The sequence below is a fragment of the Aphelocoma coerulescens genome (genome assembly GCF_041296385.1).
Source record: "Aphelocoma coerulescens isolate FSJ_1873_10779 chromosome Z unlocalized genomic scaffold, UR_Acoe_1.0 ChrZ, whole genome shotgun sequence".
Classification (NCBI taxonomy): domain Eukaryota; kingdom Metazoa; phylum Chordata; class Aves; order Passeriformes; family Corvidae; genus Aphelocoma; species Aphelocoma coerulescens.
In genome coordinates this window covers 3305984-3318845 of record NW_027184085.1, presented here as the reverse complement: position 1 = coordinate 3318845, position 12862 = coordinate 3305984, and the positions used below count along the sequence as shown (strand labels likewise).

The 12862-nt window shown below is 41.9% G+C and overlaps 1 protein-coding gene across 5 annotated transcripts in view; it reads right to left on the bottom strand.

Moving 5' to 3' along the window:
- Positions 1-12862, bottom strand: part of EPG5 (ectopic P-granules 5 autophagy tethering factor) — a 54950-nt gene that overhangs the window by 21697 nt on the left and 20391 nt on the right. For all 5 annotated transcript variants that reach the window (XM_069001010.1, XM_069001012.1, XM_069001011.1 and 2 more), the window contains 9 exons: positions 10521-10780; positions 8511-8651; positions 7967-8111; positions 6384-6581; positions 5581-5691; positions 4750-4869; positions 3151-3317; positions 2736-2960; positions 767-890 (listed from right to left, as the gene is read on the bottom strand). In XM_069001010.1, the coding sequence (XP_068857111.1) occupies positions 767-890; positions 2736-2960; positions 3151-3317; positions 4750-4869; positions 5581-5691; positions 6384-6581; positions 7967-8111; positions 8511-8651; positions 10521-10780 (1491 nt within the window). The remainder of the gene's footprint in view (positions 1-766; positions 891-2735; positions 2961-3150; positions 3318-4749; positions 4870-5580; positions 5692-6383; positions 6582-7966; positions 8112-8510; positions 8652-10520; positions 10781-12862) is intronic.

Sequence of the window (12862 nt, the reverse complement as noted above, 5' to 3'; positions counted from 1 at the left end):
TTAAGTCACACAAAATTTATTATTAAGGGCAAAAAATCTAAAATTAAGAGAAAAACTGAACACTTTTTATTACATATATAGATACCGACTGAAAAGCACTTGTGACACTTAGAGATGAAATCTAACACATGGTATAATTTCTGACAAATAAGAGGCAAAGGGAAAGAGATATTACTAAAAATCTGTTCCTAAAAAGGGAATACAAGAGACCAAGATAGTTTAAAAGATCATGGCATGATTAACTGCAGCCAGGCTAAAGCAGGCTGTATTTCCAGCAGTCACATACACTGTAGGAGAGAAAAAAAAGCAAGCATAAGGAAATGTCCTTCCAAAATCTCCACTCCTGCAGGGTTTTGCTTATACTAAGTCTCTCGTCTTGAAGAATAGAATAATATACACTCACTAACTTATATTTGAACCATTTTACAGACTACCAACACAAGCAGGTTTTGGTTTCCAGTCATTTGTTATTTAAAGTTCCAAATTAAATAACCCTCTAATACTAATTACGGAGCAGTACAGAAAAAGTACTGTGTTGCAAGAAATGACAGATATGCAAGAAATCTACATCTGAGTCCTCTTTCAAACATAAAGGAAGGCAGTTTGGGATGGCACAGGGTTTTAGGAAAAAGGTTAGAGTCAGGAAGGTATCATACATGCTGTATGTGTATTAAAGACCAGTGACACAACTCACCCACTGACTTCAAGGACTCATTTTAGCAAGTGGACTTTAGATTTCAGATTGTCAGTGTTATTAGCAACTCACCTGTTGATTCTGCATGACTTTAGCAAGTCTGTGTGCATCATACTGCTTTGGTAAAGAGGGAATGTATGTATCTCCTTTCTGGAAACTCTCTTCTTCCAACCACAAAATTAAAACATTACAAAGCCTGAGGGAAAAAAAAAAAGGAAAAAAAAAAAAAAGGAAAAAAATAGAATTAGTGTGCGTTTGATTGTTCTAAGGTTTAGAATTAAGGCAACAAATAATACTACAAGGTGACATGGTTAAAAACAGGTATGTCAGGTGCTTTTTCACTCGTTTACTGTCAAGTTAAACACCAGCGGTGGAAAGAAGCTTCTTAGAGAAATATGAATGGCAACAACAAAGGTAATAGGACAAATTCTGAAAAGGAAAACATTTATGCAAACTAGCATAAGACCCAGGACTGAGTGGAATAGTCTCTTATGTCAAGAAGTATCACCACAACCCCACTCAAAAGACCAAAGGAATAAACAGATTACATGTGAACAAGTTTGGCTTCTCACCCCACAACCTCTCTGCAGTGCCCGCTCCAAAAAGTCATGCCTGAGTTAAGCCACATCTTTTAATTTCTTTTCAGAGTCTCAATCATGGCTAGTTCATTCTCATTTCCTCCTCTGTTAAAATTGTAACATAAATACACCTTTTTCTTCAGCTGACATCATTCCACCCACGGGTACCGTTTTCACTATCACACCATCCAAGCCTTCCTGACAAGGAAGGAGTAGAATGCCATTAAATCTTCACACTGTGGTATTAAATATCGCTAGCAAACTCCTGCTTCCTTCATCAGTGTCATTGGTGAAAAAATGGAAGTAGACTAGTTCCAAGAATCAGCCCCTATAAACCCTACCAATAATTTCGCTCCTGTCTAGGAAACTAGACAGGTCATTAAACTTCCTGAGCATAAGATTTATTTGAGTGTAGAGCAGTCTGGTTCTCTGTTGGAGTGGGAAACATTTTTTAAATGAAAGACTGAAAATATTAATCAAGTTCACCCAGTGAGCATCTCTGGATTACTTTTTACAGACAACCAAGTGGGATTTATGATCTCCCTTGTTTGTTTGTACAGTACTACTGATTGCTGAGGGGAGCACTGAGCAGGAGCTCAGATTCCACACGTCCAGGGTCCCTGAACAAGGGACTCTCTTCAAATCATCTTTGCAACTAGTTCCTGGGAATATTCACATACTGCCTCAGGTTTAGTGTGCATGAGGTATAGACAGCTCTTAGGAGCTACCATCCCTCAAAAAAGTGGGCATTCAGCAGCTGAGTGGCAGTGAGTGACTGTGTCCCCCTCTTTAGCCTACTCCAAGACAAAAAGGGAGTCTTGTGGCGAGGTTTTGGTAAGCAGATTTACCATTTTTCAGGTGGCACAGAAGACACTTGAGAGAACTCACCTTTAGGCTGCTAACTAAGTAAACTGCACTGAACCATGTGCTGAAGTCCCCAGTAAATTTCCTGATGAAGTAATCTTACTCAGACCAATTCAGGTCCTGGTCTGCGGCAAACATGCATACACACCAAGTAGCCATTTACATTTATAGCTAGTGATGTACATGCGAGTAGCAGATATGCCTAAATAATAAATATTTTGCCAGCATGGGGCTACCATTCATTAAAAAGCAAAGCCTTTTCCCTAAGGGGAGTGCCAAATCTATCAATAATGTTTTATTTTTAGAAGTAAAGCCAGCCCCCTCTCAAACAAGTTGTGCAAACAGAGGAATGGATTTGAGCACACCCATGCACTTGGGGACATGGGTTAGTGGCAGCCTTGACAATGCTGGGTTAAATGCTGGACTTGATCTTGGAGGGCTTTTTCAACCTGAATGGTTCTGTGATTTCATGCTTTTAATAAGTGCCTGCAGTACATCTAAGGTCACATCCCTTCATTCCTCACGCAGCTACAACTACGCTGTAGCAGTTACTCAGGCAGTTGCATTGATTAAGATGGAACTGGGCAGGCTTTTTTTACCTGACAAGTTCCTTGTGCAACTCAGGTGAAGTCAGGTAATCAGGTGAGCAGCTGGCCTTCTCTGATGACCTCTCACTGCCCTCAGGACTCTCCACTCTGAGTGCTTTACTGGCAGCGTGGTGGAAGTCTGCTACCTCTGTCAGCCGCTGCTTCATCTCAGTCAGCAAGTTAACATGAGCTGCACTCTGGAAAAAGCGTCTTCCAATACAGCCACCTACAGGTAATCTAAAAATGAACAAAAAAGCACAACTAAGTCTTGTTGCAAATGTCAAATCAGCATCTCTGCAGATAAATTGGCTCACCATAGATGCTGCTGGTGCCCACTGTTTTCAGGTTCAGTCAATGTAACGCACTTACTTTCACCTTCTGTGCACTTAATTAGTGCTTGCTAGCTGCTGGACCAGGTCAGACTCACCCATACTGTGGTCCTGGTCGGTGAAGGTACAGGAGGAAGAACTTCTGCCAGATCAGAGGCATGAGAGGGTGATCTGCAGGGGTAGCAAGGGCCTGGTGAGCCCAGCGGTAAATCATGAGCCTCTGAAGGGAAGGGACGATGGGCAGCTTCAGCTGGGTCTGGGCTTTCTGCAGAAACATTTCCAGACAAGTGTAGTGTTGTAACAGGCTGTCACAGGTTAACTGAGCAGATTAACACAGCGTGAACACTTGGTAATTACAGAGGAGAAAATTTTGGAAGCTGTCACACATCTGCTATGGGCCTTGAAGGATGAGCTGCCCATCTCACAGTTACGTTGGAGAGCAGACCTACACCTCTGATGTTTACAAACACCCAGCATGATAGCTCTGACACCAGGCCAACATATGGGCTACTGGTGTTAATTACAGTTAATTACTGTTCTTCCTCACAGAAGTAGATGTCCCTGGTTTAGATCTCCAGCGTGCTACTTTTAGCTTTTTCCAGATTACATGTAATATACCTCTAGTGAAAATTCTAAATGCAAAATATAACTCATGTGAAGAAAGAACACAGAAGCAAAAGCAGAACAAAGACAATGGCAACCTTTGAGTAGCAGCACCCCATTTCAGCAACACCACAGATCCACTAAATCATTAAACAGTCCCACTCCAAGCTCCCCTGGACTGTGTCTGAAGCAGGGGAGTGGGAGGCTCTTCTGAGTTCCCAAGTCTCAGAGCAGACCCTGGCACTCCCTCATCCCCTACACCAGACTTCTGGCATCCTTTTCCACACACTGCCCACACCCAATTTGTTTTCCAGCTGAATCAAGCCATGCAAGCTAAAGAACAAATGTTTTCCAAACCAGCTCCAAGGATGCAAGACATGTACTGGACACAGCCCAAACAAACCTATTTTCATAGAGCTACCTCCTTCATTTAAACACACTGAAACAGCTGAGATGAAGGATGGGCCAAAAGTTACACTTTGAGAAGGGACAGTTTTGGTTTCCACTTGCTTCACTCCAGAATTTATAACTGAATTTGGGCAAAGAAGCTGGAAAATGCTGCAATATGGCCTGAAGTAGAGCTGATTAAGTGCCTTCTTAAAGGAGAGACCTGAACAGTTTTGAAAGCCTTGGAAAATAATTCAGAAAACAGAGAAAAGTAAAGGCCAGTCTCCTGTAAATTCATGTCATCTGAGAAATCACCTGTTGCAAATACAGACATGTTTTCCCGTCTGAAAAATAAGCACTCCCCATATCAGGGGTATAGAATAAATCCACTGAAGCTTGTGAGGCATTTAGATGACCCAGAAAATCATGTAAAAGCACAAATTAGTTTTCTGTAAATACTGATATAGTAAAATCAGATATTTCCATGGTAGCTTTTAAACATAGAAGAACTCAATCATACTCAAAATGTAAAAGAAAAGTTCCCTGAGGTACATTTTCTCCTGCACAGCCAAGTAAAGCATTATTTATGCTTTTATCCTGGTAAGAAAGTAGTACATAAGAAAAAAAAACTAAGTGACACGAGGGAACACTCTTCCCCAGCAGTTCTCTCTAATAAAATAATAAAAAGGGATGAACAGTTCTCTCACCTTCAAAGCTTGATCAGGAGTTAAAGCATTGATAACCAGCTCCCCCTCCACAACTCTGCGAAGCTGTGAATCTTCTTCAAATATTGACTCCACATTTAACACCGTCCATGCAAACCAGACCTGGACAACCCAGAAATAAGAGAACTATTGATAACAGAATGGCAGGGGGCAGGATCAGGAAGCTTGATGCTCTCTTAAGAGGAATAGGTGTTTGACAGATTCTCACTGCAGAGTTGCAAAAAACAGTATCACATCTCAACAACAAAACCCCTTTACCCTTAAATTCAAACTTCCCCTTCGTACAATCTTGGGAAAGAAGGGGAAAACTAGAAAAAACTGACAGAACTACCCAGAGAGTCTCTGTAAAACAAGATCTCCTCTCTTCCACCTGCACTACACATCTCTGTCTGGGGTACTGCAGGGGTATTTTCCCTTTTTGCTTGAATAAGGAGCTCACTTAAGCACAGAGAAAGCAGCTGGAATTCAAAACACTTATCAGATAAAGACTGATCTAATAGAAAAGTCTGGCTTTACAGATTTTGTCTTCTTAAACAGATCAAGAATAATACTAGATTAGAAGAAAGTTTAACTATCAAATCCTATTATACGAATTCTTGGATGCAGATTAGACAAAACTCTCCCCATGTAAAATATCCATGTTCCTTTTAGTGCAATGAACCCACAGTATTCTCTTAGGCTAAATTGGGCTTTCATCACAAGAAAACTCTGGGATAGGAAGAAAAAGTGACCAAGAGAGAGATCTGAAAAAAAAGAAGACCCTTAGACCAGTATGCTGCTTTTCCCATCACACAACACCATCATGGCACTCACCTGAGAGGAGTTGGCATTGCCCTCCACAAAGGATGGTGTAACATTGCCTGCCACGATCCAGCTGACGAGAGAAGACAGCAGACCCTTGTCACAGTGATAGCCCAAAGCATTCTGCATAGAACAGAAAACATTCAGGGGGTTTTTTTTGTGAGCAGGTGATTTAGAAGCTACAGGTGCATCACTCAATCTTCATCCAGGTTCCTTTCCACCCTCCTGTTGCTACTTTCCAACCTCAGCTCAGCCAGGCACCACTGCTTGGACTGTCTTTTTCAGTGAAAACATCCCCTTACAGTGACAGTGTCTGGTTTTTCAGAAGGAGCTCCGTTTTTGTTCTAAACAACCAAATATTTGAAATGCAAAAAAGACAAACTACAACAGAACTCATATGAATCAAAATTGTATAGCAAATTGGTTTTATTAATAATTATTATCATTATTATTAAAATATCAGACATTTCATTAATTTTGACCCACTCAGTAACAAATCAGATAACCCCATCATCACTCATCATCATGACTGGTTGTCCAGAGAAGTTGTGGCTGCCTCATCCCTGGAAGTGCTGAAGATTAGGCTGGACAGAGCTTGGAGCAACCTGGTCTAGGTTTCCCTGGAAGGTGTCCCTGCCCATAGCACGAGTGGAACTGGATGGGCTGTAAAGGTCCCTCCCAATCCAAACCATTCTAGGATTTCACAGCCATTCTTGTTGCACTTCAGGAAAATACATTCACCTCAAAATCCGACTGTGCAACACACAAACTGACCATTTACTCAACAGCCACACCAAAACGCCACAGCTATTTACCTTGTGCTGCTGGTAAAGCAGCTTTTGCACACAGTCCTCTTGGCTGTACTGAAAAGCAGCTTTGCACAAGTCATCCAGCAGGCAGAGCGTGGCCCGGTCCCTGTGCCACAGCTGCTGGCTGGTGAGGACCTGCACCCAGAACTCCAGGACTGCAGCTGGCCCCACTCCGTTTGGCTGGTCACTTAGAAAGATGTGAGTCTGACAAATTAAAAGGTAAAATTAGTCAACAGATTGCAGCTTTGAGTAAAGTATAAGAATTTATTGGAGAACTGTATGACTTGCTTGAGGCTGTGGGCCAATCCTCAAATTAGATAATTTGCAACAACAGTCTCTATACCCAAGTAAGGATGGCTTTGTCATCTTCAGCCTCCAATTTTCTGCAGATTCTGAAGCCTGGAGAGCAAAGCACCTTGTGCAATCAGCAAAAACAGACACAGAAGCCTTAAGCAGGACCCCTACAGACATAAATAGCACCTATCTCTAAAGTCCAGCCTGCTGTTCCTGCAAAAGGACTTCCCAGAGTAGGTGTGTGTTGGAACCCTGGGTTCTGAGAATTTCAGCCTGTCAGTGCTGAGAGGCAGTGATCCTCAGAAGTACACCATCCAAAACCCTGGGAAAAGTTTCCCAAATTGTGTGATAACACTGAGGTTTTTGCTGTGTAATTAAAAGTTTTATCACTGGGTGAAATATGTAGAAGTGTAGAAAATTAGGTTTAGGGGATATAGGTAATAATAGGTTACAATATGGAGGATTTGGAGTGTGGATTTGTCTTCTTCTTCTTCACAAATCTGAGTACTCTGTCATTGGGTCAAAAGTTCCGCACTGCAGAACATGAAAAGTTAGTAATTGGGTTGTAAGCAAAAACATATTACTTAGCATTTCATTACTGGTTAATTTAGACTTTAAAAAACCTTGGAAATGAGAACTCACGGCCATTTTCCACCCTGCCAACCATGAGGCACACACTGTGCAGCTGTATTACTGCTAAGATGCAATAAACAACTAAGACTGAACAAGAATTCTTGATCTTCTGCATCTTAATTCAAACTCTGAGTAAAAGAACTTGAATACAAAAACAGAAGAAAAATAATACGTCTGCTTCCACTGCCCCCCTCTAATCTTAGAGGGCTTTCTTTGGGTTTTGACCTCTCTGAGCTTAAAAAAATACTACTGCTCCCTAACCCAGGAACATTTTTCCATTCCAGAGCCCACATCAATGGCCAAAAGCAAAGCTTTCAAACATTAATATATCTACTGCATTCCTCAAATAACACAAACAAGAAAGTAGTGCTGCATATTACATTTCCTTTTTTAAACAGTTTTGACCTGGTAGTGGGATATGAATTTTCCAAGAAGTCTGAAAGGCAAATATTGTTGTTAGTGTCACATGCACGGCCAGATTTAGGCAAGTTTCAGCAGGAACATTTCAGGAAACCAAGCCCAACTACTAATATTTGATACCAGGTACTCTGTGACTGAACTGCCAGGTTTAGTATCCTTTCTAACCTTTAACACTAGCTCAGTCAAATAAGCCTGCTTTTAAACACTCTCCCCTCCTTTTCTTTTTTAAATAATCTTCTTACCTGTATCATACTACTGAGCAGCTTAATGTTTTCTCCATAGTTCACTCCTGTCAAGTGCTGTGTCACTTTATGGGTAACCTGCTGGGTCACTCCTTGAGGGACTCCACTATCCAGATGAAGGAACAGTTCAACATAAGATAAAAACCTAGGGATGTCAACAAACGAAATTAAAGTATCTCCGAATGCATAATAAATAGAAAACCTGCTTCCAGAGAATTTTAAACCAGCTCAATAGCACAAGTAAGGCACATATAGAAAGGCTTTGATTCACAACCACAGTGCAGATTTAATTGCTCCAGTTTAGCAATACAATGGGCACAGTATGAACATTTCACAGCACACTGTAATTCAAGGCAGCTCATCAGGACTAAACACAGTTCTTGATCTACATTAGCACCTAAATCTTACTCGGGATATTTCTGGGAGACTGTCAGGTGGTCTAAACCAAAAGATTATGATTAACTTCCGCTGCAACTATTAATAAATTAAGTAAATAAATATATAAAATTTTAAAATGAACATATTGTGAACATATCATGCTTACTGTTCATTCTTCAGGAGGTAATACTGGCAAGAATAAAACATGGGTAAAATTTTATCCAGCACATGGACTACTGTTCTCAGATGTCTATTCTGGACAAGTACACCCAAAAGAGGGATCCCTTCAGCACAGAACTTCTCAATGCTGTCAGAAAACAAACAAGAAAAAAAATTAAGAAAAAAACATTGACTATCAGCAGAAAGGAAGACAAGGTGTTGATTCAATTTTTATGAACTCAGATGTAAATACATTCATGACTTTACACTTTATTTTGAAAACCTAAGTAGCTAAATCCAGAGGTTTTTTCTTCAGCTGTAGGAGTCATTCAATGGCTGTGTGATTTGCTTTGTATTTCCTTCTCAAATATTTGCTAAATATCTCCTTCCTTCACAAATTCTCTTCCAGGGATCAGTGTCCTGTCTTCCAAAACTCACCGGAGATGCAAGTTTTCATCAAGTTTCTATCACTTTAAAGCTCACTGTTCTTGCCTAACCTGGACAACTTGCCTCCCTCTCCAGGGAAAGGGAGAGCCAAAGGCCAAACACAGAAGGTGCACTGGAACAGACTAAAGAGATTCTTTGGTTTTTTATTCCAAGCTCAAAGTTATAGAAAAATTTCCACTCTCAACCCAAAATACCTTCATATCAGTCTCAAACTACTCCAGTGCTTGGAAGTATCTATGGCACAATCTTACCCTCAAGCCATGGCTTTCTTGGGTAAGGAGAAGAAAGCCCAGATAATTTTTCATTTAAAGAGTAACATAATATTATATGTAGAAAACAAGTTAGTGAAAATTTTGAATAGTGTAACGCATAACTAAAGGGATCACAGAGTCAAGGAAAAAAGTTCTGGTGAGAACTGATCAAATTTCGTGTGGCTCTGTACCTTAATCAACAAGTACATTTGATTACATCCGAAAGCCTTACTTACAAATTTGCTAAAAGCACTGGGAAAGACTGTGTTGGAACACAGTCATGGCTAAGAGGTTCACTGCTCTTAAAATGCTCTTTATTTATCATTCCCAGAGTGAGTGGGTTTTTTCTCCTCCCTATTTTCTGAATGTTGTGCTGCCCTAATAAAAGAAATTACCTCCAGAACAACCCTTTCAGTAAGTGTGGTTCAAAGCTACTCCTGTCCAGAGAAATTACGTTAACCCATAGTTTCAGTACTATTTCTTATGACTGGACCCTAAAGTGCAGAAGGCAAAAAAACCTGTGAGTAAAATAAAGTAAATAGCACGTTGTTCGAAATAATTCAGGAAGAATTTCTTCACAGAAAGGACTATTAAGCAGTGGAACAGCTGTCCAGGGAGGCAGTGGATTCCCCATCCCTGGCATGTCTAAGGAATGACTGGACATGGCACTCAGTGCTCTGGGCTGGGTGACAAGGTGGGCATTGGTCACAGGTTGGACTCAATGACCTTGGAGGTCTTTCCCAACCTAAGTGATTCTGGGATTCTGTGCAACTACAGTCACAGAAGCACAGAGCATTGGGGTTGGAAGAGACCTTGAGATTATCCAGTCCAAACCCCTCCGAGGCAGGGTCACCCAGGGCAGGAGACAAAGGAACGAGTTCAGGTGGGTTTGGAAGTCTCCAGAGAGAGAGAATCCATGACCTCCATGGGCAGCTGTTCCAGGGTTCTGCCACCCTCAACACAAAGAAGTTCTTCCCCATGTTGAGCTGAAACTTTTTGTGTTTTAGTTGTGGCCATTGCTCCTCATGCGGTTGCTGGACACCACTGAAAAGAGTCCAGCGCCATTCTTTGGACACCCCTTTGAGATGGCTATCTCCATTAAAGAGATCCCCCTCTCATTCTTCTCTTCTCCAGACTAACCAGGCCCAGCTCCTCCTCATCAGAGATGCTGTCCCTGACAAGCTGCTCAATCCCTTGCATCACAAGTCCTTTGCTCTTTAAACATGCACAGAGTTGTTAACAACCCTCAGCTCAGCATTAGAGAGGCTGCTCAGTCCCTGGGGCCATCCACCCAAGGCAAACACCCAAAAAGCCCTCACCTGTGCCCCAGGGTGGTCATTGCCAGTGCCAGGTAGCAGCCAATGGGGATGTTTGCCTTCACAGCCTTGAGCAGGGGGTGCAGCGTGACCGATTCGGCCGTGTCCAGCGCAGTGTCGTACACAGGGACAGCCAGCCCACTCTGCTGCACCCCACGGTCATTCCTGTGCAGCTTCAGCCTCAAAATCAAACTCCATGCCCACTGATTGAAGGAAGTCTCTGGTGTTTCCCCGTAGCGAACGATGCTGGCCAGGTAGGAGACCTGGAACAAAGCAGCAGGAGCAGGAATGACAAGAAGCACAGCTGTGACACAGCACGTGTGGCACTGGTCTGGGACTTGGTCCATGGAAAGGGAACTGGATGACCTTTGGGGTCCCTTCCAACCCAAATCTTTTAGGATTATACTAACAGCAATCATTTTCTAGACATACCATGTAGTTTATCTAAACACTCTCTTCCTACAGCCTCAATTTCTACCTCCCTCTCCTACCCCCCATCCCTTCAGGTAAAGGCTATCGACTTACACTGTCTGCTTAAATTTCTCCAAGCTAGATGTTGACCTTGAATTAAATTTTAATTTTAATACAGGAAAAAAAAATAAAAAGCCAGACACAACTTTCCATAATGCTTAAAACATTTAAGACTGATAGTGAAAGGAAACATAAAAAAACCTATGCAAAAATATTATCTGTCAACAAAAAGCCTAAAACCTGGCAGCCTCTCCCTGGAAAAAACCCTGGATGTGGACAGGCAGAGATATATGTATACGTGTCCACTGTCACAAAGACCCTGTCAGAAGGAATGATAGATCTCTGGGAAAAAAAATACTGTACATGCTCTGACAGAGCAGTGCAAATTGCAGAGCTGGAGGGCAATGCAGATATTTCATCCTCTCTGAGTAGCGGTACAACAACCTAAGCACTATTTTCTCTCAAATTCTAGTTATAGGCTCATGCAAGTAAGGACTGATTCACCAGCACAAGTGGCAACTAGGGCTGACACAGGCTTAAAAAAGAGGACTCATCTGGCTGGCACAGGGAAACAAATCACAGTTAAGTAGTGCAGAGAAGCAAGTCAGAACAGGGCAGACAACAAAGAACATTCAGAGTGTGGGAAGAAAAGGCTGGGGGAAAAAAGCACAGAGAAGGAGAAAACACCGTACAAGAAATACTGAGAAGACAAAGCCCAGCCCAATGCTAAAACCTCTGAATAAATAAATAGAAGCATCTTGGACTGAATATCTGAAAGAGGGATTTTTTAATCTTGACCTTTCTATCCTTCCATTTCCCTTCTGTAACTTGGAGCTATCACTTCGCGAGTCCAGTGTGGTGTAAAACCAATTTAATTAATGTTTGTGGTGTGTTCAGGTCACACAGTGCTGCCCACTGCTGAGAAACTCCTAAAGGGATTAACACTTGAATCTTCAAATAAGGTAGGAGCTGGACTGAGTTTTCTTATGCTCACCAGCAAGGAGAATCAGCTTTTCATTAATCAAGTACTGTCCACCTCTGCATGAGTAAAGGAGGAGCAGTGTGTGACTACTACACAAACCTGCAACTGGGTCAAAATTAAAATGTCTATTTCAAGAGAGACAGAGAGAGACTGTTTATAAGAGCATGGAGTGGCAGGACAAGGGGGAATGGCTTCAAACTGACAGAGTAGATTACAGCAGATATTGGGAAGGAATTCCTCCCTGTGAGGGTGGGGAGGCCCTGGCACAGGGTGCCCAGAGAAGCTGTGGCTATCCCACCCTTGGAAGTGTCCAAGGCCAGGTTGGATGGGGCTTGGAGCAAGCTGGGATAGGGGAAGGTATCCCTGCCCACGGCAAGGGGTTGGAACTGGATGAGCTTTAAGGTCCCTTCCCACCCAAACCATTCTGTGATTCTCATACAGATGTGCAACAGAAGCCTAACAGTATTTTCAAATAGCTCTGTGGGTGCAAACAACACTGAGTGTTGGTATGTTATGAAATTCTATTTGCACAAAGAACAGCTTTAAAAAGAAAAAAAAAAAAAAGAGAAAACAAGGTCTTGCCCTGCAGCTTTTCCCATTTACAGCCATCCATATGAAACATAGATTTAGAAGAAACATAAAGATTTTAGTTATAGGCTAGCTGTGTTCATATTAGTTGGAATAGGAAAAAGCTTGGGCCCAGTGAGAGTTAAATAAAATAGTTAGGAGAGCTGGAGCTGAAACGGGTTTTAAGATGTTAGCAACTGATTGCCAAATAACTGATGATCTGTCATTTGTATGTTTGCTTAGCTGTGCTTAGAACAGAGGAGTAGAAACATTGATAAGTTGGTGAAGGGAACAAGGACAATTACCAATTTCCTCCCTTGGTGGG